The sequence below is a fragment of the Pungitius pungitius genome, chromosome 8, assembly GCF_949316345.1.
Source record: "Pungitius pungitius chromosome 8, fPunPun2.1, whole genome shotgun sequence".
NCBI lineage: Eukaryota > Metazoa > Chordata > Actinopteri > Perciformes > Gasterosteidae > Pungitius > Pungitius pungitius.
Window position 1 is genome coordinate 21,740,038 of NC_084907.1, and position 26,462 is coordinate 21,766,499.

General features: G+C 42.2%; 2 protein-coding genes across 3 annotated transcripts; one reads left to right on the forward strand and one right to left on the reverse strand.

The window, feature by feature from the left end:
• The first annotated feature begins 2,184 nt into the window (after positions 1-2,184).
• On the forward strand, positions 2,185-13,153 carry LOC119229419 (sodium- and chloride-dependent GABA transporter 2-like). Its single transcript, XM_037489723.2, has 15 exons — positions 2,185-2,342; positions 4,832-5,022; positions 5,876-6,010; positions 6,758-6,898; positions 7,586-7,673; positions 7,754-7,886; positions 8,385-8,519; positions 9,279-9,382; positions 9,697-9,821; positions 9,957-10,069; positions 10,141-10,278; positions 10,353-10,455; positions 10,543-10,643; positions 11,432-11,602; positions 11,701-13,153. Exons 2-15 carry the CDS (start codon positions 4,836-4,838, stop codon positions 11,788-11,790), a joined length of 1,764 nt encoding a protein of 587 aa, XP_037345620.2. The 5' UTR covers positions 2,185-2,342; positions 4,832-4,835; the 3' UTR covers positions 11,791-13,153.
• A 2,315-nt stretch (positions 13,154-15,468) lies between these two features.
• On the reverse strand, positions 15,469-23,749 carry fkbp5 (FKBP prolyl isomerase 5). 2 transcript variants are annotated; one of them, XM_037489727.2, is made up of 11 exons: positions 23,444-23,749; positions 19,903-20,023; positions 19,666-19,810; positions 19,328-19,470; positions 18,777-18,891; positions 18,503-18,659; positions 17,941-18,031; positions 17,682-17,765; positions 17,409-17,594; positions 17,058-17,297; positions 15,469-16,253 (listed from the first exon to the last, which is right to left on the reverse strand). In XM_037489727.2, exons 2-11 carry the CDS (start codon positions 20,005-20,007, stop codon positions 16,152-16,154), a joined length of 1,368 nt encoding a protein of 455 aa, XP_037345624.2. In that variant the 5' UTR covers positions 20,008-20,023; positions 23,444-23,749; the 3' UTR covers positions 15,469-16,151. The 2 variants fall into 2 exon arrangements, with proteins under 2 accessions (XP_037345624.2, XP_037345625.2); XM_037489728.2 differs by lacking the exon at positions 23,444-23,749 and having other exon boundaries at positions 19,666-19,829; positions 19,903-20,018.
• Between the last annotated feature and the right edge of the window lie 2,713 nt (positions 23,750-26,462).

The following is a 26,462-nucleotide window of genomic DNA, read 5'->3' on the forward strand; positions in this document are numbered from 1 at the left end:
AGTGTGTGTCTCTCTGGTTGCGTCATTGAATGTCGTCGTGTGTGGGCCGCTCTTTGAAGCCTGGGCCTGTGTTATGTGAGTAACTGCCTCTGCGGTTTTTCCCCCCTGGCATTTTTTGATATTTTGATTTATTAAAGTATTTCCCTGATGTGGAACTGACTCGGTCTACGCTGTGACAAGTCGAGAGTCTAAGGCTCACTGCTTGGGGAAATTCATGAAGCAGTTCTTCTCAGCAGTGAAGCATAAGTAGGTGACACCTTTTGACCACTGGACTTTCACTGTACCCTTACAGCCAGCGTGTTTGCACCGGCCCTTTATCTCCACCCACACAGGCCAATGGTCAGTGTTAGCCTGACGCACAGGTGTTCATGACACTGATGACTGCGCTTCTTCTCAGCCAGGTCTCCCTCAACATCCTGTGATGGTCATCCCCTCTTCTTCAAGACTTTCCTCTCATTGCAAAGGCAACTTGCCACTTCATCTTTGAATTTGAGCGAGCTGTATACATCTTCCTTTAGGACGCCACCGTTTTCGACAAGAGTGAAATCCATCATGTGGAACATAATCTTGTGACGCCACTTCCTTCGACCTGAGTCCAGACGATCCACTCTTCCCATACTCCTATTGTATGTCTGCACGACACTTGGACAGGTAACCTGCACTGCACTTTTTTTTCTTATCCCATCTTTGCACAGAGATGGTTAGGTTGGCTGAGGCAAAGGTTGACAGGAGATGGACAGCACGATTGTCATGCTATTTCATTGCCCTGAGTCGGACTCCATCGTGACTTAATCTTCAAAGGGTCCCCTGACTTTCTTCTTCATGGCTTTATCCTCAGAGAAGCTGCACACGTAGAGCGGTCTGGGTTCGGTTGCTTGGAATGATGCTCTCAAGTTGCAGAACGATGTTGCGACTTGCCCCAATATCTGGCACGCCATCCATCCATACCTTATGGTCCTGGCTCTTATTTAAAGTATTGCATCATAACTGGGGATGTGTTGTGAGAAGGCCAAAAATGTTACCGAGGCAACATCATAACCACATTATTGCCTCTTGCAGTTCTGTTGCGTCAGGGCAGGTGTCACAATGTGTCCCAGGACAGGTTTTAGCAGGAAAAGACGGATCCTTGTCTGTAAGATTTTGAAAAATAACTTCCAAACACCCATACCAATCTCACTGTAATTTGCCGCTGACTTTCACTTTGCCTTTTAATTCCACATCAACCGGAATCTACAATGAATTTGCTCAGAAAATGGCAAACTTTCATTAAAAATGTATGTGGGGAACATTGTTACAATGCAAATTTTATCATTTAGCACTTCACAAAAAGTAGAGTTGTGGCTGACGGAAATTTCATTAGTTTTGCAAAGCCCTAAACATTTGTTTGACCTGATTGGTTATTTTTAGCAAAGTCATTGGTTCAGAGAGAGTGAAAACTATTCATTTTATTAAGACATTACTGTGTTATGTTTACACTGGCTTTGGACACTAAACAGGACTTTTCTTATATAATACTTATTTTGTTCTGCACAACTACTATGAAGTCCACACAGAAACTGCAAAAGTACCAAAGTAACTTTCCGTTCCACTTACAAGTAAAAATAAGACTAACAGGTACTTTTTGAAAAGCAATTACCTGGAAGTGCAAAAACGAACCCCAACAGAAACCGAGAGACCTACGTGACCAAATGCATTGACCTAAAAATACAAACTTGTGGAAGATTAAAAGTATCAAGCACTGCCTTTAATAAGAACATATTCTGTAACCAAGCAACCGATCTGCATTCTATCTACACTTGGCACCCGGGTGCCCACTGCGCTTTAATAGTCATGCAAGGTTAATTTTCAGGCGAGCAAGTATGGACGGAAATAATTTTGCAACCGATGCTGAAATGCACGTGTGTGTGGACACAGTCTGTGGTTTTTAAAACCCCGGTTTTGAACCAATGATCTATTTTGAATGTTTGACTCTGTGGATAACGGTTATTTACATTTTGTCCCATCTCGAGCAAAGTGTTGAGCATACTGACGAGAGATAAACACCCACAAGCCCATGCAGGCAGTTCAACGTCCCCTCCTCTGCGCTGTTCCCGCCTTGAGTTGGTCATTTAGAAACACCCTGGCCCCGCCTCTCACTCTGTGCCTCTGACGCTCTCTCTCCCCCTCATTGTCATACAAATACAGCACTCTGAGACCTACACTCATGGGCTCTCTCATGGTCAGAGACCTGAAAACAGCACTTATCCCCCAGCGACCGGAGACCTTTCTTCAACGGGCAACAGATGATTCCCACCTAGGGATAATTGGAAGCATAACTAAAGACAAGAAGACACTTTTCTCAGGTACTAACAAACAATTCCTTTTACCGTCATGTCACAAGCAGGTTTTTCTGTCTTCGTCACATTTCTCCTGGTTTATACACAGAGTGTGAACTACTTTGGAATGATTTCTTGGAGACCGATGGAATCTTTCCAGTTCAGAGACAGCTGGGGTTTTGTGCTTGTGCTCGGTGCCTGTAGCTGTATTATGTAGGCCAAAGGTTACCGGCTGTGCTGCAGACACAGCAGCTATTTCCCTTGTTTAGTGTGACACATTGCTCACAGTTTGCGCTCTGATCGTTGGTGGAAGCTCACAATTAATCTAAAAATAACATGCATTTGTCTTTTGCAAATAGTTTAACAGCAAAAAACTTCAAGTTAAACTGGTTTTAAGCAATGGAATCCCTTGCTATGATTGTGTGAAGAAAATAAAACGTGCATGCATCAATAACAAACTGCTATTGATGTAAATAAAAAGCCCGGAGGGTTTTTCTTTCTGGTCTCGGATGGTCACATAATCAGAACAAATGATTCAGCACTGAGCCCATGCCTCCTTGTTGATGGTAGACCGGATGAAAGAAGAAAGGGTCTCGGTAGAAGTGACCAACAACTTTTCCTCACTCTGCTGATCATGTAAAGCAGAAATCATCTGAGCTGTTTTTTTGAACTAAACAGGTGACAGCAGGGGGCCGTGGCCCACGAGTGGTTTGTTCCTTTTTCCCATGGTGGTTTATACTGTTCAGTACGGTTAAGGGCTTTTCAAATCTCAACATTCCTCTTGTCTCCTTTCCAGTATATGAACCCTGTGTTTTGACTTTTCATCTTTCTGCAAAACTTCGGGCCCACATTTCAATCTGTCCAATATTGTTTATGACAAAATACCTGCATGCAAAACGAAGATGGGGAACATTTTTGACATTGCACGTCTTAAGAATCATGTTTACAGTTAGTTGAACTCTTCCAAAGTCCGAGTGGCTGCAGATGGTTGTGCGTCCTATAACCCTCATCATTCCAGAGTTTCCAGTGTTCCTTGTAGCATTTTCAGTGGGGTTCCCTTTGGTATCGTTCCTCAGACACTGAGACAGCACTATATACCCAGTAATGAAAGCCAGTGCAGGGTGGACCATAATGTGTTTGCCAATGATACGTCTGATGGTTTGTAGAGATTAACTGTTCTCTTCCTATAACCCAGAGACCTCTCTGCTGCACATTGCTGCCCACAACACAAAATACAAAATATATTCTTCCCAAGCATGTCAGATTTATTGAGGATCGTAGCCTTGTCTTCTGATAAAGGCAAAAGAATAATGTGTTAATGCTGTTTAAAACTATACATACACAACTAAATTGTCTGTTAACCTGTGTTGTTGTTTTTTTACTAAATATTAATGAAAGAGAGCCATTGTGGGCGTTGTGTGTTCGGCTCAAAAAGGGTGTTGTCCTGAAGGAAAACAATGACACATTTATGACATGAACTGAAAACATGACAGCTATGCATTATGCTGTCGCTCTGTTGATTTTTAGGCCACTAGTGCTCTATTTTCAACCTCATACAAAGGGGGTGAATCCCTCTAGTAGGGACACCATTATTCAGAAGGTAGTGGGGGTTAAATCCGACTAAAATATCTTCGTAAACATGTGCTTAATGGTTTAAATTTAAATAAAAACATTGAGGTTTACGAAATGCTTTGCGGTTGGGATTAAAATATCTATGAAAACTAAAAACATTAACAACCTAACACAAATACACTGACATGAAATGTTACTGTGTTACTTTCACTCATCCGTCTCCCCCCTCTTACACTTACTGTCTTTTTGGTTCGCCATCAGACACCCGGAGAACGTTTGGCGTGACAAAGCACAGCTAATTGAAGCCTTCCGAAAGAGGAATGGGCACAGGGACGGAGATCAGAACGTCCAAAAAGCACAAACACATTCCCTTTAAATTCCAAAGAACATGCAGCCTGTTGTGACTGAGCTTTTGAGGATTTTGAGAGAAGACCATTTTTATCAATAGGTGGGTGAGTCTTTAGCAATGTTCACCAAATAATTGCTATGCAAATGCTAATAGGCCTCCCAATTGTATTCTCCTTCTGATACTACCAATACCACACACAGTTTCTGCATTAGTCATGTTAGAGGGATGATAAAGAATGTATGGACTTTGATACTTTTCATTCACATATTTTAGAGTCCCACATTGAATCGAAGGAAGCGACAGAAAAGCTACCTTGATACAAACAAAATGCAAAAAACACGTTGACGTAATACAGAAAGACTACTGGCATTGTGTGGATAATGAACATAAAGAAACATCCATTAAATCCTGCTGGACATCCATGCTGGAGCTCGTGGGTATGTTGAGATCTACACAGGAGTCTTTATTTGGTGTTTTTCTTTTCATTTTCTATTTGATTGAGCAAAAATAAAATGCAATGTGAATTACTTTGAAAATGTAGTTTGTCGTCCTGTGTTGTTTTTAATAAATACGATTCATCCTTCTGTTGTTCCAGTGTGATGGAGCCTTTTGGTCCAGAGGTCAGGTTCATGCTGGATGCAGCACATCCTGCCCCCACTGCACCCAGCACCGGGGCCAGAGGACAATGGTCCAGCAAGATGGAGTTCCTCTTGGCTGTGGCAGGACAGATCATAGGCCTAGGAAATGTGTGGAGGTTCCCTTACCTGTGCTACAAAAATGGAGGAGGTTAGTTTCCTAATGGTCAAAGAAATAACACATGAGACAACTCCTACTGGGTCACCGCGTGATTGCATCAAGTAACAACTATTGAATCAAGTTATATTTAGCTTTTTCTAAATAAGCATAATGTTTGTTTAAATATTATATTAAAGAGTAAAAGCACACCTGCTTGTGCTGCCATCTATTAGTTTCTGAATTTAACATTCATCTACAAAAAATCGAAAAAAGAGGCTTGTCTTATAGTTATTGCCATCACATGTCAGACATGCGTGGAATTTGACTTGGCGGTTGGTGCACGACGGAAGACAGTACAATAATGACAACGTAGTGCAGCAATAAGATAAAAATATAATAAAATGTATGCTATGGGTTAGTAGCTCAATTTCAATTCAATTCATTTAATTTTATGTAGCCCAAAATCGCAAATTACAAATTTGCCTCAGAGGGCTTTACAGTCTGTACACATGCAAAGCTATGCGAGCTAAAGCTATGGGTTAGTAAGTTAAGAGATAAAAATAAAAATGAAGATAAAGTGCTCCAGCTAATCAGAAAGTGACAAGTGAAAGTGACAAAGTGAATGAATATGGGAGTGAGACTCAGTGAGAGGGGGGGGGGGGGGGCGGTTCTGTTGATGAGCCTGACTGCCGAAGGGAAGAAACTGTTTAGTCCTGATGGACCTCAGCCTCCTGCCGGATGGAAGGATCCCATGATCCCATAATGACAAGTCAAAAAGACATGAACGTGAATGCAAGATGTTCAAATACATTCAAGTTACACCCCCCCCCCCCCTCCAGGGCACAATGTGCACAATGTGGCTCCTATAAAAACAAAACTCATGTGTAACTTTCTGTTTTTTAAGGGGTGTTCTTCATTCCTTATATCCTCTTTCTCTTTACCTGCGGCATCCCCCTGTTCCTCCTGGAGACGTCACTCGGCCAGTTCACCAAACAGGGAAGTATCACCTGCTGGAGGAAAGTTTGTCCCCTTTTTGAAGGTAAAGAATCACTATTCTATACATAATACATTAGCTTATTCATTTCCACATTCCTCATTTTTTTTTATAAAACATTACTTTATGTATAAGTACTATGAAAAGTGTAAAAAGTTGTGTGATTATAAACTCAACGTGTTTATATGCGCCGCTCTGAAAGGCACTTTGGATTTGGATAAAAGCGTCAGCTAAATGACACATGAAGTAATGTTTGGTGAGCCTGTAAAACCTGTAAAAACACAACGTATCTGAGCCGCCTCCGGTTGGTGAAATATTACCTCGTGTAAACAATTACAAGAAGTGATTTCAATACTTCTCGTGTACGCATGCGGCCACATTCCTGAATCTTTAGTAAATATGCAACAGAAAAACACACTCTGTATTGTGTATTCACCGGCAATAACAGCCTTGTGTTGGCCAGCATCAACATGGTCGTTAGGCAGCAGTGAATCAGTGGCTAAAGCAGCTTGATCTTTAACGACAAGACGGATGGTTGATCCCCGAGTATTTCCTCTGCTAAATACTTGAAATAAACACTGTAGTAGGCCAGTGTGTATCCACCTGTGTGTAAAGGACACGACGTTCTTTAAACTGCATGACTATAACATTTCATTATTAATTCAATGCCAATCCGCCTGTATCAGGTTATTATTATCGGTATTATGCTATTTTACATATAACCAGATGGAATCTTTATATTGTTCTTACTTTTTCAAATAATTACCTTTTGTCTCCATCTGTTTTTTTCAGGGATGGGTTATGGCAATATTGTGGTTGTTTTGTACTCCAGCATCTACTACATCATAATATTGTCCTGGGCTTTCCTGTATCTCTTCTCCTCTTTCAACTCTGAGCTTCCTTGGGCCAACTGCAGAAACAACTGGAACACAGGTTGGTCCCAGTGTACAATCTAAGTATTAACAATAATACTGTAACTATCCACAAAACAAATGTATTTATTATTAGGAATCTTAAGTCGATTAATTAATCAATCCGATTTTTTTTCTCCACATTTGAGGATCTAGAGAGAAAAATCTAGCTGCTGGAAACACTTTGATGGTTTTCTCTGCCTCGCTTAACGTTCACTTTTAAGTAAAGATCCATTCCAGCAAAAATTGTAAAAACATTTTACAGCTGAACATGCTTTGCCAGCGAGTGTGTGCTCGAGGTTTCAAGTCTCCATCCCAACTTGGCTAAATGAAGAAAGGAATGTCAGAAACCAAAAACTAGCCTAAAATGGTATTGACTCCATTTAATGTGGTCCTTTAAACGATGGGGAGCATCAGCACCTCAATGACGTGCAAATCCTAACCAGGATTACTGGCTCCCTCTGCTACCCAACTCACACAGACATCTTCAACGCACTTACTTACCAACTACCGTTCTAAATAAAGAGACCAGGTTGCAACTGGCTCACTGGCTTTTAATTTGAGCATTAATTGAAATAGTACATCTGGCTCATTTGGAAACGTCCCCCATTCAGTTTTTCACGTTAAATAATCACAGAAAATGAAATGAAGGCGTATAGAGTTGCCCCTGAATGCATCGTGTAGAGCATCACGTGTGCCTTCTCAACAGAGACCTGTGTGGAGTTTGATCGGCGAGCGGATCATTTAAACTGGACTGCTGCTGAAAATGCAACGTCCCCAGTGAGGGAGTTTTGGGAGTGAGTGTGAATAATAAATCCAAATACCACACAAAGGTTTTTCAACGTATATAAATAATAGCAAAGTCATTGATTTTCAGGAGAAGAGTTCTCAATCTCACGGGAAGCATCCATGAGTTGGGAAGCGTTCGATGGGAGCTGGCTCTGTGTCTCCTGCTGTCCTGGGTCATCTGTTACTTTTGTGTCTGGAAAGGAGTGAAGTCCACTGGGAAGGTGAGACTTCGGCCTTCTTTATGTTGCACTCAAGCAACTCTTAAACTGGTCATGGACATTGCTTTCTCCTCAACTCTATTGTGTCTGTTAATCGCTTCATGGTTGGTTCCAGATTCAAGGATGTAAACTTTTAAATGACACCATCTCAAACAAAACTGAACCTGCTGTTATTTTCAACCACGGAGGCAGATTAAAGACCTCAAACTACTTCAATTATTTCTCTCGACTTCAGTACGATATTGATGACTTTGATGGTCCACGGAGTTTTAGTGTTCACATTCGGGGTTTCAGTGAAAAGCAACTATTGATGTCCCCCTATATTACAATAACTATAATAACTTCATCTTCAATAAAAGCTCTGGGTATCTGGCTCGAAAAACACGTCAAATTAATTTCTTAATATCATATCTGGATGGTGGATGGTGACCATCTCCATTCAGTCAACAGAGCTATCGAAGTCCACCATTTTGCCACTAATTAACCCTCATGCTTCCAAAGGTAGTTTACTTTACCGCCACATTCCCCTACCTGATGTTGGCGGTGCTGCTTGTTCGGGGAGTCACGTTGCCGGGGGCGATAGACGGGATCAAGTTCTACCTCTACCCGGATCCATCCCGCCTGTCGGATCCACAGGTAGGACCACCCGTCACTGCTTTTCTGAGGCTGTAGTTTACACAGAAATGTGTTTCATTGTAAGACAGCAATTCATTTCAAATGTATACATAAAATACCTCTGATTACGTGCCGGTAACAAATGAAACAAACCACATGACATATCTCAAAATTAGCTACACTTTAGTGAAAAGTTGAAGGGATTGGAGATGAGGAGATGAATTGGTTATTATACTAGGGCATCAATCGCAGAGAAGGTCCAAATATAAAACTGTGACTTAGTTGAGGGCCAAACAGGGTCAACAGAATCCTACTCAGGCAGTCTACATTCTGAGTAGGTTTTAGGTGCTTGTTTAGTACCTTTTCTTGGTGGCCAGTTCAGTAATGTTGGAGGTTTAGTTGTGTCCCAGGATGCAGTGACGGCACGAATCAGGGAAACGACTCCTGTGTGAGAGGGCACCTCGTCTCCTTCAGAACCCATCCCCTCAAGTTGAAGGTCTTTGTTCCGTTTCGTTGCTGCACGCCGCGCGGTGGCTCCTGGTGTTTGGTGCAGTGACACCACGTCAGCTCACCCCCACGTCTCCCCCTACTCAATCTGCTCCTGCATCCTCTCCGCCTAATCCCGCCTTTTCCCAGGCAGTTAACGAAGACATTAGATATTTTCTTGCAGGGTGGAGTTAAGTGCGCCTTGCAGAGTGAAACATTTTAAGAAGGTGGTTCTGTCCAGATTTACTTCAGGGTTGCAACACACGGTAAATGTTTATTCAATATGTCTTTCAGGTGTGGATGGACGCTGGCACACAAATATTCTATTCCTATGCTATTTGTATTGGGTGTCTAACTGCACTTGGCAGTTATAACAAGTATAACAACAACTGTTACAAGTAAGTTTGATTTAATATATATATAATGTTTGCGTTAAGTAGACAAAAATAACCAAAGGTTTTTAGCCTTCCAGCCAGGACATCTTAAAATGCCCATTTTAAGCAAAAACATTAAAGATTAGCTTATACCAAGAATATCATATCGATTAGAAGTATGTTTCATTAACAACGTATTTCTATTAAGTTCTAAAATCAACATTAAAAGCTTTCTTTGGGCATCATAAGATTTTTTACTACGCAAACAACAATGTAAAAGTTGCATAGATCCATTTCAAAATAAAGGAGTAGAAATGTTGTGTTTTTTTGGTTTCTAGGGACTGTGTGTACTTGTGCCTCCTGAACAGTGGAACCAGTTTTGTTGCAGGTTTTGCCATTTTCTCTGCACTTGGCTTCATGGCGTACGAGCAGAACACGGACATATCAAAGGTAGCAGAGTCAGGTAAGAAATCAGAAAATCTTATTGGTAAATATATCATGGGACGGATGAGCATTTTACTATTTTTAGGGGTCAGCAATAGCACAAAATGCATTTAACTCCATTCAATTGGGACATTTGTGATTTGTGTGTGTGTAGGTCCCGGCTTGGCGTTTATTGCGTATCCTCGAGCAGTCGCCATGATGCCTTTCCCGCAGGTCTGGGCAATATTCTTCTTCGTTATGATCATCCTGCTGGGACTGGACAGTCAGGTAAGAGGACTTTACTTTCTCCTGGTGTGCAGCAGATGTAGAGTTGTGTAACTGGGGACCCTGTGTTGCAGTTTGTAGGTCTAGAAGCCCTCGTAACATCGATTTCTGACACCAATCCTTCCTTCTTCCACGTCGGCCATCGACGTAAACTTCTTCTACTTGGTATTGCTGTGGTCAGCTTCTTCATTGGACTTGTGATGGTTACGGATGTAAGAGCATATCAAAGTGTCATGTCACTTGTCCAATAACCTCGTTTGCAAGCTGACCGTTGTGTCGCACGCAGGGTGGACTGTACATCTTCCAGGTGTTTGACTACTACGCCTGCAGCGGGATGACTCTGCTCCTCTTTGCCATACTGCAGTCGATTTGCATTGGATGGATTTACGGTGAGTAAAGAAACCAAAGGAATGCGCGTGGTTTCTTCCATGTTTCATGTCGAATTCACTCACCACAGCTTTTCCATCCACTTACAGGTGCAGACAGGTTTTATGATAACATAGAAGACATGATTGGATACAAGCCGCTACCTCTGATTAAGTATTGTTTAAAATACGTCACTCCAGTAATATGCATGGTGAGTTGCAGTGGTTTTATTCCTTCCTTTGTCGCGCAAATCAGCTCCTTTTTTCTCAATAATAAGAGCTTACCTCAGCACCTACCTGAGCGCTGCCGTCCTTTGTGTCCTAGAAGGCCTTTTTGGTGCATGTTAGAACATGTTAGTGCATGATCTCACGAAACACCCACCTTAGGTTTACACTGTAGCAGCTATTTATCCTTTAGACTACGAGACAGACTTAAATCAGAGGGCCACTGATGCACCACATCACGTTTGGAGTGAAGACATCTGTTTTTGTTTGACATTTATTGGCCAACAAAACAAGCAAAGAATCAAAGAAAATCAAATTCCTGTCGTCGTCTCTCCTGCTTTCTGCCTCTGCGGTGCTCCGTGGTGCCATGATTCTATAAATATACAGGAGAAGAACCCCTATGAATAACCTCCATGTGACCACAGCGAACTAACTACGTCTAATTTAATAACCACAGATAATGATATATTTATACAGAAAAAGGAACCTTGATATTCCAATACGATCTAATGTAACTAATGAATCAATACTACTTAAATAAATAACTAAATCCTAACAAATGGTCAAACAAACAGCCGTGACAAACAATATTAACAGTGCTTGTTGAAATGCTAAGTTTCATTCCCAATTGACTCCTATGAATTACGCTGTTGATTTTATTTATTGTTACTTTTGGAAAGGACACCTTGACTTCATGGTAGCTGGGGTTGACTTGGAGTATTTCTGACATTTTCGTACATCGTCTCTAACCAAAACTTCTCAACTGCTCTCTCAGGGGACATTTGTTTTCTCCTTGGTGAAATACACTCCTCTGAAGTTCAACAACACCGTTGAGTACCCGTGGTGGGGTTACGCTCTGGGCTGGTGGTTCACGCTCTCCTCTACACTCATGGTTCCTCTGCTGATGTTATACAACGTGAGCACCACTCCCGGTACCCTGCGTCAGGTGAGATTTTTGTGCATCCAAATGGCTCCACACGTCTCCAAATAGCTATGATTTATTTTATTGTTTTTATTATTTAAACCTGCTTTCTCCTTTGGTAGAGGATCACCATCTTATGCACTCCGCACGAAGACCTCAATTTGGACAAATCAGACAAGAAAGGATTGGATTTGCTTGACGTGTCCTTGTGAAGACGTGAGGCAAAGTCTGCCCTCAATCCAGTCCTCTTACTCAAGGAAAGGTTCTCAATCTTCTTTTTGAAAAAAGCCATGTCTATTTGTTGCTGTTGTCCACAATCTTCATTCCTAAAATAAATGCAGCTGTCACATTGATCAAACTCACTCGGCATCTCGTGAGTAGGGACGAACTCCTTTTATAAACAGTTCATCTGTTGATTTTGAATCCATGATTGGATTAGTTCCGCATTAAGTGTCAATAAATAGTGATGCATGTACATCACAATTGCCCAGAGCATTGAGTTCAGATGTTCTGAAGACAATTCATAAAAAACTGTGAATTCTCACATTGGTTACAGATTAGTAATCTTTTGATCAAGTGATTCATCTTAGTTTTTTTTCAGCTGTGAAACTAACACTAACCTTTTATTTTTGTAAAGAAAAGGTTTCGCAAATGTTGGTTTGTTTAACCAGGCTGGGTGACTATCTGGAGTAAAGTCAAACTGATAAGAACACGTAATACAAACACATTGAACACAGGTCAATATTATTAAAACAGGTACGTGAGAGAGGGAAGGTTTCTAAGGGCGGGATTCAAACCTCGGACGCCGCCTGCACCTGAGCCGTGTGAGTGGGTTTTTTCACCTGTGCACTTTGCTCCCATGGACATAGGAAACAAGGTCGTGGTGGGTGTTAAAAACAAACATCGTGGGGTTGGATTTTGGGGAAGTGATGTGAGTGAGACACACGGAGCGAACCTGATGGTTTTAACATCACAAAGGGTATATTTCTAACAGTTTTATTTTTTACTGTAGTCTCCACTCTAAGCTTTATTATAGTTTTTATACAGGTGAAGGTTGATATTCATGTAGTTTTGTATCGTTTATTGTGGCATTATTCCTTTTTATAACACATACATGCTGTAATATGAACTTATTACATTAATAATTAATTAATATTTAATTAAACAAATTCCTAGAACTAGTGTACAACAAACTTCATAGTTTCAATCTTATTAATCAATGTGCCATTGTTAGATATGATTCATGAATGAGGCCCTCTGGTATTCATTTGATAAAGTATTGACATGCCTCAGTAAGGTGGAGGCTCATCACTATTGGATACTTCTTTTAATTTGTTTTTTTTATTCTGTCTAACCGACTGACAACGTGTTCGGTGAGAAAGAATCTGATAATGATCAGCTACCAGGTTGTTCTCAAATTAACTTTTGTTAATAAAGTTGTCAATATCATAAACAGTCGATTATTGTGTGCCTGGGTGGTACTGTTGTTAATAAAGGAATCATAATGCAGAAACAATTGTGTCTGACTGTACCAACACAACGACATGTGCAAATAAAGTCGTTCTAACCACCACATCAGATACGCTTCTGTGTTTTGTTGCTTAGGATCACATGATGTTCCCTCTAAAGATGGACAAAAAGTCCCAAAAATATCTCAGACAAATGAACATATGAACAACAACAATTCAAACTGATCTGCTGATGAAGATGATGTAACCGAATGCTCCAGACTTTACGCCAGAATGTTTTTCTAACTGCTGTTTCCCAGGAAAGAAGAAATGAAGTCATGAGGGGTCTCATTTCACCGTCATTTTCTGCCTCAATGTTGTCAGTGAAAAAGTTCTAAACCACACTGTACCTGATCATGGAGCATTAAACTGTTAAATCCCCAGATTCTTCCCTCAGGTATTGGTGGAGAAGAAATACAGGGTCAAAAAAGAGGGAAAAGTTCCATGTAGATTCACCAGAGACAATATTTTAAAGATAACGTTGCTGGGTTACTGCTGGATGCGTAAGAGGCAGCACCAAGGTACGTCATCTGTTCACCACTTGTTTCTTATGCCCTCGTGTGGCCAGAAAAACATTAATGTCTAGTTTGAGAAAACGAGGTAAAGCGATGTCATGGATGGCGACGATGCACGATGCGCCCAACCTGAGTTGTTGGGATGGTGCTGCAGGGTGGAGCCGTCCTCACGCTGCATTAGTACATTTGTTTGGTTTACCTTTCGACTATTTAGTGTCAGCGTCACGCAACACACGCAGTAAAAATATTGACCAATAACTTGAAGAATTTGACCATTTTTTTATGCAACTTTAGATTTATTTTATGCTTAAAGTGCAAAAGAAATACAAAAAATAGATATAAAGAAGACATGAACGAAGGTACCTTTTGTAATATTTTGTCAGAAAATATTAGTTTGGCACAAGTGCAGCTTAAAATACGCTAATCAAATTTGGTTTTACAGGGTGAAGATCAATTGAATACGTGTAAACATTATATACGATAGTTTTAATTCAATCTCACGTTGGCAGTGCTGCATTTGACCCTGCTGCTGAATGGTTGTTTATCCCAATTTAATCCTGTCAAGTTATCAAAAATAAATGAAGCACTATGGAAATCCTTTTGTGGTAGACAAAATGGGAAATATACTTTGTATAAGCTTAAATGCAATTCAGAATTGCTAATTACTTCATGCTCATTTCTACTGTACAAAATGTTTGAATGTTTTAGCGGTACACAACATAAAGCAATCAGCTGTTTAACAACCTCGCTAATATACAACAATATATATTAACACACATACACATTGTGGATATTTTTTTACACAAAATATTTAAGACAGCTAAGGTTTTCATTCTGAACCAACCAATGTTAATAAAACATCTTAAGATTATTGTCAAGAAGGTCTCTAGACATTCCATGAATAGATAACAGCGTTGGTTTGACAGTCACCGTTGTGCAAAACTGTCCAAAATCTAACGTTCACACATTCAAAATGAAAAAGAAAATAACAAAAATGAAATTGATGCACTGAAATAAAGAGACACCGGTCTCGGAACAGAAGCAAACAGACCTACGGCCATGTAAAATGTTGCAGGTGATCACATCATCAGAGTTGAGTTTTCATGACATTTCGGAAAGATTGGATTGCGGTTCGGACGGTTTTAAAGCTCGTTGCGGATTCCGTGTCCCTCTCTTTCGCTCACAGGGTGCATCCGTTCCGTCAGATACGGAGGTGTGAATGGAGGGGATGTTGTGATCAAGTGCCTTCTTTTGTACGAGGTTATCATCTTAATTAAGAGGAGTATCGATGATCCGTTAACTGAAGGTGTTCCGTGTGTCGAGGACTGTGCGATGCTTGTTCAACAAGCTGAGAAACCAACAAAATAACAAAGTCATCTCTAAAATACACCAAAGCTCGGGAGCAGGCATTTTTCATTTTATATATATATATATATATGCTTTTGTGTATATATTTTGTATTTGTATTCCATTTAGGTTTTTGCAGCTGCCACTTGTAAGTTACCAGTCCATGTAATAGATGTTGGCATTTGATTCCTACCTGTTTAAAATGACCTATCGTGCATGTATTCGCGAAAAAAATGGACGGCAGGAAAGTCTTATCTCTTTGAAAACAATCCTTCATTTCTGCCCAGAACGAGAGAATCAATTTTAAGTATGTTTTCCACACAGAAATTCTGTAAAGTAATATACATTTAGCTGCGATCAACAATAACCAAGTTAAGTCTGATTTTGCCTGAATGCCAGAATAAAACATGTATGTTTTGGTATAATTTAGTATCCATAGTTTGTGCTTGTTTCAGATTCTACCCTCAGCCGCTGCTCATCACAAACTGGACGGTGATTAAAGCAATATTGGAGACTCATGTTTGAAAAAAAAAAAAATGATTTTAAGTTCTGGATTTTTAATGAATTACAATTGATGTGTTTTCAATTTTCCCAACATTCCTTTGTATGAATGCAGGCTTTTGCTGTATTCTCACAAACAGAGTTATTCCTTTTGCAGGAAAAGGTTTAAAACACCACTGAGCTTCTGAGACTCAAAATGCCCTTTATCCAGAGCACATACTATATTGCAAATATTCAAGTCTGAATCCCAAACACCTCGTGATGCATGCATGCAGCTGCCCGAGAAGAGGCTTAATACAATAATATAAGCCAGAGGTATGAAAACCAGCACGTACAGTTTGGGGAATATGAACCACACTGTGGAGGCAAACCTGAACTCTACCATGCAGCCTAATGAATCATTTTATGGAATTGCTCTGTATTTTTAAAGAAATAAAACCATCGAGGCAATAGATGTGCAGTGGTGATTCTGCCCGGAGGTTTGCACGGACCATGTGACCAGGGGGAAATGTGGTTCGGCTTGCAAACGTCCCTGCTTACGCTCTGCTTCATATGCAGTAAGGGTGAAAGGTGGATTTGGGGATGAAGAGGTTTGGATTAGAGGCTTTCATACAACTTCCTTTCTGCCCCTGTTTCCCCCGAACTTGGAAAGCACAAAAAAAAAGCCATGTCTTTCTTTTTCTCCCCTGTTCCATGCGTCCTTTAGGGCGGACAGTCCTGACTCCTCCGCCGCCGCTTGTTGCCCACCTTTCCGTTCATGCCGCTTCTCACGCTCTCGTCCCGCCTCCTTTTTGTCTTTCCAATCTGTTGAGAGGAGATCAAACACACATCAGCTGTTAAACAAAAAAAGAAAAAAAGAATTTTCAGAAAGTTGCTTTAACAAAGATCTATGTATTTTTTACCCTACAGATTATATTTCCTCTTTTTTAAATCAACAACAGGCGAGAAAACCCACACATCCATGAATGAACACTAGAGGTCAGCGTAATACTGACGAATGCACAATAATGCACAGGGCGCAGATACAGTAAGGTGTCTCACTTCAAACCTTAACATTAACATCTGTTGTTGTTATTTGGGATCCTGTTGTGAAAATTATTTTTAACTTTGCAGGACATTAGGCTGGGATTAGTCAATGAACCTCCATTAATTGTATCCATAACTCTTGCCGTGATGCTCAAAATGGCTGACCAACAGTTGAAGAAAATGTCAAAACCCACATTTTTCCAAACTAAATTTCAAGGCTGAAATACATCAAATGTTTCTCATATTTCCTAAAAATCACACATCAACACCATTGGGATGTCTAAACTATTAATTGTTCTGTACTTTAAAAGCAATGAATGCACTGGGCCTTAATCTTGTTAATATTACGTTTGTAACATTGCTTTAAAATGGTTTCTATCTAATTAATATTTTCTCAAGGAAATACCCCTGCATAAATCAACAAAAGAACCGGATTGCTAGTTCAAGGCACTAGTTTTCCAAAATAAGAAGATGAATGGTAGAAGTATAACTATTTCCTAAATTTAGATAAATTCCAACCCTAAATGATCTTACATGTCAAACTGTCTACAACATTTAGCCGAGAACGGCGAGCCGACGGACCTTGGTGTCCTGTTCTGCAAATTTCTGGAACATGTTGGCGTAGGTTTTCTTGTCCCGTTCGTGATGTTCCTTGATCTTGTTCTGGCAGATCAAAAGCTGACCGTGTGCCGCTCGATTGGCCGGGTTGACCCGCAGCACGTGCTGAAAGTCCTGCATGGCCAAAGGGAACTCGTTACGCACGAGGCGGGCTTCCCCGCGGCGGTACAAGGCCTTCTCGTTGCTCTCGTCCAGCTCGATCACCTTAAAAAACACACACACACACACACACACACACGGTTCAGACACGGGAAGCGCTTGTATAGGCGAAACAATATCTCCGGGGGGGCGGGGGGGGCTCTAGCGGAGGCTCACCTTGTTGCAGTTGTCCACGACTTGCGAAAAGTCTTTCATCCGCAGAAAACACAACGCTAGGTTGAGGTATGCTGTCGACAGGAACCACTGGATCGTCTTCTGCTGCTCTGTCCCGAACCCGCACTCCATTTCCAGCCAGGAAATGATCCGCTGGTACTGGATGACGGCCTGGTTGTACAGACCCGCCTGATAGAGCCGCACGAGGGCATTTCATAAAACATGTTGACAGCAAAACATCAGTGAATTTGTGTGGACAAAAGAGGAGGGCCGTACCGTGAAATACTGATTCCCTTTATCCTTAACTCCAGCAGCCAAATCTAGCTTTTCAGGCAAGTCCATTTCCCAGGTTTCTTTGGCCTGGTGGAAAGAAAGTTAACGAAGGTTGAAATAAAGGGAGAAAATATTAGTTTTCACTGTCTTAGTGGCAGCTGAAATGATCTTGTTAACTATGCAGGACTTATTGAAAGTGTGCTTGTTGATCTTAAACAGAAGAAAAAACTCATATGGTCACATTGTAAAAAGCAGATCTTACCTTTTCAAAACTTTTGAGTGTAACTTCATATATAATGTCTCTGTCTGGTCCAATGTTGTATTCAGGTTTACCTTCACTTCCAAACCCATACCTGTATGAAAGAAAAGAGACTTAGTACAAAGATTCTATCAACTGGCAACTCGAGCCATTTGACATTTGTGATTAAATTGAATAAATGCTACTGGTGAAATTTAACACATGTCTCATGTAGTCCAAAAAAAATGCTGCTTTGATAGATCCTGACATAATAGGGTTATTCTATTTTCTCCCAATATAAGGCAATTGTTAGCCCATCAGTGTTCAGGTAGCTGTCTTTACTGAGTACTTTCCACCTGTGAGAAGACGGATTCAATGTCTGAAAATATTAAATTTAATGTGACTTCCACAGAAAAACAAAGAAATCTTAAGTAACAAGAACTGACTGGTTCCTGGGGAAATACTTGTAACTTTGACAGGTTTAATGAAGGACCACTGGATGGAATAATATTCACATAAATAGATGGCTGACAAAGCAATGTCTCACTTTAACTGTTGTGAGTCAGGTGGGTTCCAGGTGACTTACTTTGGTTTTAAGTAAAGTGAACAGCACTCTCCTTTCTGCATCTTGTCCATGGCCCGGTCCACTCCCAGAGGAACGCCTTTGTCCTCGGCCTCGCCAACAACGAAGCTGACGTCCCTGCAGTCAAACAGTCGACCCCCACACCTTCCCTCCAGGTGCACTGTCGGTCCGAACACACACATCGTGACACAGGTAAACCTCTGGTGCAATACTTTAAAGCACTGGTCATTTGGTGCAATATCAGTAAATTCATCCATGAAGAAAGGAATGGCTTTACCTTCTACCTTGGAGCCATCGTTGGGGTTCGTGTAACCGTCACCTTTGACCTTTATTCTTCTCACGATGCCGGAATCGTCGGTGAGAATCTCTCCTTCGAACATGAGTAGCTCCATCTGTTCAGTTTTAAACATTCAATTCAATTGTTGAGCGATTGTTCCGGGCAAACATCAATGTGAAGCACACTGAATAAGAGCTGCGCAGGCCTGGGTGCTTGTGTCATGGTAGGTGTGGGAGGGTGGAGACAAAGTCAGAACATAAACAGGTGGGAGTCATCACATCGAGTCATGGCAATTTAAAAAAAGAGAGAGAGAGAGACATATAATATAATGCTCCAATGTGTATGCACTGCTGGTGAATATTGTAATATTGTTAAAAAACGAATGATTGATCCGAGTACTGAGCAATAGCACTGAAACACCGGACACCTGATTTTTCCCAGAGCTGAATTATAATTGTAATAGATTATAAAACCAGGGTAAAAGCCTGGTGTGTTTCCCCTCAGTGTGAAGCCAGAACTAAACGCACGAGGCACTGACATGGCACACCCACCTCAAACACAACCGACGAGTTGGGTGGGATCTTTTCAGGATTTCCATTAAATCCGTAAGCGTACTCTGGTTTACACAGAAAGGAGCACACCTCGCCCATCTGCATAGACAGCACACCGATGTCCCAGGCCTTGAGGACTTGTCCTGTGGGAGGACAACACACATAATAACAATGAGGAGGAACGCGTTGCTGCTGTTCACTTTACTGCAGTCCGACCACAACTCATTTCATTCCATGGCTTCAACAAACCAGATTTCAGGTGTTAATAACCGCTCCGCAAGTAAGTACAAAACCACTCCTTTAGGTAATATGTGACATTACTGCATGAGGCCGCCTACCTTTGCCCACGTTGAAGCAGAAGGCCTCCTTTCGATCTCGACTGCAGTCGAACTTCTCCCCGGTGAGCAGCCGTCCGGTGTAGTGGACGGTCACCCTGTCCCCAATCATCGGCCTCTCCCCGTGGAGCCCCTGGTGCTTCACAACCTGCCCACATTTCAGGATTCTGGTGAAAAAAGAAATTGAGCGTGCCGGGGGGGCACAGGGCATTCAGATCTAAAGCAACGGCGGGTAAGTACCTTGATGACTCCCCGGTCTTTGGCGGCGGTCACGTCGACGCCCTTTGCAGCGAACTCGGCCGAGGCCGGCCGGCCGTCCAGCGCCAGGTCCTGATCCGTGGTCATTTGTGCATCACACGGTCTGTGAACACAGGCCCACGCGTTACAAACCCCAGCAACCAGAAACATCTCGTCCTCGCCTCTCGGGGGGGGGGGGGGGGGGGGGTTTCCCGCTTTGGGACAAACTCGCCACCAGGAAAACGCCTGGTGAAATGAGTCTCATCGGCCAAACCTTCGAAACAACAACGAAACAACGAATCCACAACGTCGTAGACTCCTCGTAGAAATTGACGGGAAACGTGTTTTCGAGGAACACGTGACCGCGTGTCCAACAGTTTTATCGCAAAGGCCACAGTGAGGTTGTACTTTGTGACTTTGCACCTCGGCTGAGCGGAGAGGACCCCCCCGCAGATGAAGCAATGACATGAATATAAAATTGAAGGCAGCAGCCTTTTATTGTAACACGAGCTGCACCCGCCAAAGAACGGTATGTTCAGGAGTGTTATATATTTTAAGACGCTCTTTGTCAACCCGATAAGTTACATTATGTTCCGGCGACACCGAAATCAAATCTGCAGCAACTGTGCTTCAATATTTTTACCGTTTATTTAACGTTTAAATAAGATTTCAACATTAATCTCCTTGTTGGAAAGTCTCAGATGTGTAAATGTGGACTTGAGCATGCTTACACACTCTTTTTTTTTTTTTCAGTGTGTCTGGGAAGAATTATCTTGAAGGCTGTGTCCTCAAACACTGTTTGGTGATGATTAGAACATAATAAACAGAGAGCGTAACACTTGCTCAACCAGCATCCGCTCACAGCTGCTTTGAGAAGGTGTCGGGATGAAAGGTGGGAAGTAACGATTACGTGGAAGAATGGAAAAGCTTCGATGCGAGAAACGGACGTTCATCCGGCTAAGGGGTGTCTTTTGGATTCTCCCCACACCGAGTTCCGTTTAATTTCCTTTCCTTTATAATTTTATTAAATCAAAAGTGCAACATTTCAAACCTAAATCAGCGAGAGAGAGATAAAGCCAATATGGGCCTCAAGTCGTTCTAAATGTAATTCAAGCGTGAAACTTGTGAAAGTGAAAATAAAGACCGATGCAAAGAGAAGTACAAATGTCAAATTTCTAGCACAAAGGGATTTACGTTATGAATTGTTGGTTGCATGCCGGTGAGCCCCCAGGGGGAAACATATTACACAAATGGTTGTGAAGATAAAGATCCCTCTAAACTTTTATCACATGTTATTTTACTTTAACTCTTGCTCATCTTTCAAGCTTCCTGCAATGGAAGTTATGTAACAATAGGACAGGTTTGGGTAAGCGCTGTTTTTCTCTCAAATTAAGCCATATTTAATTTTTCTGAATATAATCCGATTCATAGCATAGAGAAGGAAGAAGGAGTTTCATGTCATGGCGTCGATCAGAAGGCCGCCCCCCCCAGAGATGCTTTCAGATTAAAGAGGAACAGCAGTTCTCATTCCCTGCATCAAGTCTAGATTTTTCCACCAGTTGTTCCTGTACTCTAATAATATCCCGGAGGCCGTCGATGAGCATGTATAAATATTAGGATATGGTGCCGTGTGGACTACGTTCTGAGCGGTTCTGAGCCTGCACGTTTGAAAATGAAGCCACAGAGAAATGTGATTTAATAAATAAACTCATTGAGGTTGATAATTGATAGATTTGTGAGGACTGACTCAGGAACGGTGACAGCCCGAGCCGGTGGGCACCCGAGTTATTCAACCTACTGCGTAAACATCTGTCTCAGCGCCATCGGCTCCATTTATTCTGCATCTTCAATTGATCGAGTGACGACCGGACTCCTCAACAAAATCTCCATCTCTTATGCGGCAACACCTCATCCTATTTGTTTTACATTTCATGCATTTCGTATGAGATGTAACTCGTTTCACGTGCATGTGTGTGTGTGTGTGTGTGTGTGGGGAGGGGGGGTACAGGGTGGGGGGGGGGGGGGGGGGGGCTGCGTGTGCGTCTGAACACAATGTTCCTTCTATTCACAGTTCCCCGCTGGCAAAGCCGGATGGTGCTCACCGATCTGAGAACCCCTCACGTACCACCTAACTTCCAATTTTAAAAAGAAAATAAAAAGGTGATTTTAAATCATTCAAATTAACCATTAACATGAATACACAATTTAAACATGAATAAAACACAAAGCAAGCTGGGTGGTGGTGTGATGACTGCAATTATTATTAAATTCCCATAATTAATACAAATTAATTTCACGAATTTCAAGATTCAACTTTTTGCTTTACCTGAATAAAAGATGTTTTACGTAACATCGAACGGGGAAACCAAGCGCAAACAGTTACGACACAGATAAAAGGGCATGTAGGCTACATGTACCTCCACTTAGATACCTCGGAGGAATGCAGGAGCAGAACGCAGTGAGACCACAGCGTCTCTGTACATTGTGTCTCACATCCGTCCTCTGCTGCTGATTCATACGTGTGCATGTGAGCACACCCTGTGCACCACGTGGAGCCACATCCCATACAGCCAACATCCTGGGCACCACATCGTATGCCAACGGGAGATTATTTTTAAACCGGACATGGAGTTGAACAAATGTATGAAAGTAAAAGATGTTTTTTTTTTTTTTTTTTTTGTGGAGATGATTTTTCACAATGCTCCTGCAGTGGCATATTTACCGATTGTGAAATGAACTGACGTGTTTGTGTAAGGCAAAGCTAAAGAACATAATCAACCTGTCTTAAAGTGTCACTGTATTTGTACAATAGGTGATTTATAGATCTCGCTCAGGCAGTGTGATTTATCACTGGGAATATGTCTCAACCCGTGTTCATGTCAGCAGGCCAACTCCCCCCCCACATCTAAATCTAAAATACGTCATGTTAACACCCAGATATTTAAAGCAAGTTACTGAGAGGGTACCATCATGTTCTGTAATGTACAACTTTGTCCAAAGCAGAAAGGGATCAGCACTGAATGAACTACGGTCGATGTCCCCCATTGTCGGTTCCTTCACTTCACAAAATTACCCCCAAAGCCAAAAAGGGATTCTGGATGTAAACTCTAGTCCTCAGCCGCCTCCATTGGAAACAACATCACCACACACACACACACACACACACACACACACACACACACACACACACACACACACACACACACACACACTGGGAGTCTTATCAGCCCTCAGTTTCCAGTATACAGTGGGATACACTGTACATTTGAGGTGTGCAACCTCAAATGACCCCGAACGTGTGACAAATTCAACATCCACCCGGAGAACAGTTTATAGTCAGACACCCGTAACTTGTGGCTTATTCTAATGTTTTATCAACACCATTTTTATGGTTTTACGGTTTTGATGTTTCATGTATAACAAGTGTCTCATTTTACTTGGCCACAGAAAACACTAGGAAGCCGGCAACTTGAATGCACTAATCAACACATCAAATAAATCCTTTTCAGCAGCAGGATAAACGGAATAACAATAGAATACTCACAATGTTTTGTGTGCTCCTTTATGTAGTTCTGTCGCAAATAGTCGGTAGATGTATTTCTTTTCTTTTTCTCACCGCGTTCTTTACCTCCCAATTTCAAGCCCGCCACTCACATCTCACTTCCAGGGGACTAAATGTCCTGTCCATGTGGTTCTTATGTCACGCTGTTTACGTCCCGTGTTCCCTTCAGCCCTGTCCTCTCTCTAGTGGCGCTGAACGCGTCGGCGGAGCGGCCACATGGATCCTAGATCTCAAAATGACACTGGAGAGGGAGAGAGAGGTTAAGAGACACACGAGAGAGAGAGAGAGAGAGAGAGAGCGGGGGGGGCGGTTGTGGGAGGGCGTTTTAGTGTAAAATGAAGGGGCAGGTCTTGGAAAGCAGCCACAAAGTAACACAATGTTCCGGCTTGTACTGTAGTTGTATCTCTGCTGACGAGAACACCGTGTTCCAATACGCGTTGACCCTGTAACCCGTTCCGTGCCGAGCCACGCCGAGAACAGCCTGTACCGCAGCGGGCTGTCCTCACCGCTCAGCTGACGACACCCATCGTCAACCCCGCCGCGCGTAAACAGCCGAGCCGCGTCGAGCCCCGCCGAAGGACATGTGCGGAAATGCCAAATAAAAGCGCACACACACACACACACACACACACACACACACACACACACACACACACACACACACACACACACACACACACACACACACACACACACAAGCGCGCGCGCGCGGAGACGCGCCACCGGGTCCGTAGAAGATCTTTGAAGCCTGAAACCCGGCGTGTTGTTTTAATGCACCGGGGGGGTCACGGCATAAGTAGGACTTTACTGCTTCTCTCCGTTGAAGTTATTTGAAGGCGGGGATCTCGTCACACGCGGTGTGTTTTTGTCACTCGCCTGGTGGTCATGTCGGTCTCTGTTGTGAGGATGGCTCGGTAGTGTTTGCATTACTGCCATGTTTACCGTCGTGGAACAAGTCTTTTTGTATGCAAACGTACAACGACATGACGAGAAAATACCACTCACATGAGGATGAATTTTATACGAAATTATGTAAGCTAAATACATTTAGTACAAAATTATCACAGATTAAAGTAGGGTACCTACTACTCATTTTAATTTGGGGAAAAAGGTGGAAAACCAAACATTTTACGAGATAAACTTATAACTGCTATAATGTGGGGAAGATTATCACATCATTTTTTCATTCAGGCTCTAATGCTAATCGTATTCTGCAAAGAAAATAGCCCTAAAGCAGTGTCCTAACTGTAACCAGCCCCGTGTGACAGTACTCTCTCCCAGCTCATGCACCTGGCCACACGAATGAAAGCACGCACATCTCCAGTATCTTAATCAGCTTGCAGTTTTCCATTCATTCATCCACGTCCGTTGCGGTGGCAACGCGAGGCCATCCGCGCGCGCGAGGAGTCTCTCTGGACGTGCGTGGGAGCGTTTGGGAACAGGCAGGTTTACGGTGTCAGATAATCAGACACCATATCAATATCGTGCTGGTAGGAGCTATTGATTGGGCAAATAGAAGTCCCTGTACAACTCTATTGAGTCAAAACATTCCAAATTAAAAGCAGAATTTGAAACGTAATCAGAGTTTCTACATTTCTTCGCCTTAAGGCAGCAATAATAATTAATGTGTGTTTTATGAGTTTATTTAATCTCCAACGCTGACGTTAGTTGAGGAGAACCTTCAGGGGAAGTTTCACCAAGTTACCTGTTGGCTCCTGTTAGCTCCCTCTTAAACCATCAAAGTGCGATATCATTTATTGTGATTGTAACCCACGTTAAAATATGACAAACGGTTCAAAGCTGCATGTGCTTTGTTTTTTGAGCTAGTCAAATATGAATCTACATAGAACATATTGCAGCTGTTTTGTAGGATGTTTTTCTCTGAAATGCAGAGTAAATAATAAGGATAAAGTAGTACAGGCCTTTGTAAAAGCTGTAAAATACTAATTTCCTTACTTACTTTATTTTTCACCAAGGCTTACAAAGATTGTAAAGCATATCCTGTAGAAGTTAAAGTATTATGCTGATCCTGGTGTTTCCAGCACATTTTAGACATTGACTCCAAATAATCTGATCAAAACACCTTTCACCAGATTCTTGTCACATTCCAGTGTAGTTACCCATGGAGTGGATATTTGAAAAAGGACATGCACAGAGTAGATGTTGGTGCTAATGTTTGAACAATTTTGAAGAAAAAAAAACCTGTTTAGATGTACACTCACGAAATCCAATTTTTGATGACGGTACGAACCTGAGATTCACACTATGAACTAAATCTTAAAGCTGAAACTCAATTTCCTGTTTAAATAAAGGGCATAACCTGTTCAAATCAGGTCTAGAAGGTCTCTGGCTTCACTGAGGCAAGACAAAGGCGTGAGGAGGAGTTGGGGTGGGGCTTCCAGAAAAGTCACAAGAGCAGACTTTATGACTTGTGCCTCTGTGGTTGGAAGGAACTGGCATATGATTATGTCGGCATAGGATGTTCGACATGTACGTCCTGTTTGGATTTGCTCGAGTGGTTAAGCCTCGCTGCAGGCCCGTGGTAGCGGGGAGGGGGGGGGGGGGGAAATAGTGCAGTCACAGGCGGCGAGGACACCAGCTGACCACGCTGCTGGCACGCAGCCAGGCGGCTTTTGAAAGGGAACACGGCGATCCTGTTAACAATAAAGGTGACGTAACACAGGTGAACCCGAGTGTGCAAGCCCGGGGCGACGCTATCAGCCCCGGCTGAGTAATGATCTTCCCACCAATCAGTTACCGTAGATATTATGGGTCGTACTCATGTCAGAGCGTATCGCCGACGTTAAGGGAAAGGGGGAAACAGTACAAACGCAGTCAGTAACACAACCATCTATTTACAATAAATACATTTAGTTAAAGTAATAAAGTCTTCAGCTGAGGCAGAGGTTTGTTTGTCTTGCCAAACCCTCGACTGTCCTGTGGTCTCCTGGTTGCTTTGTTGGCACTTCGTTCCGTCTCGTAAGTGGAGGTCAAAGGTGAA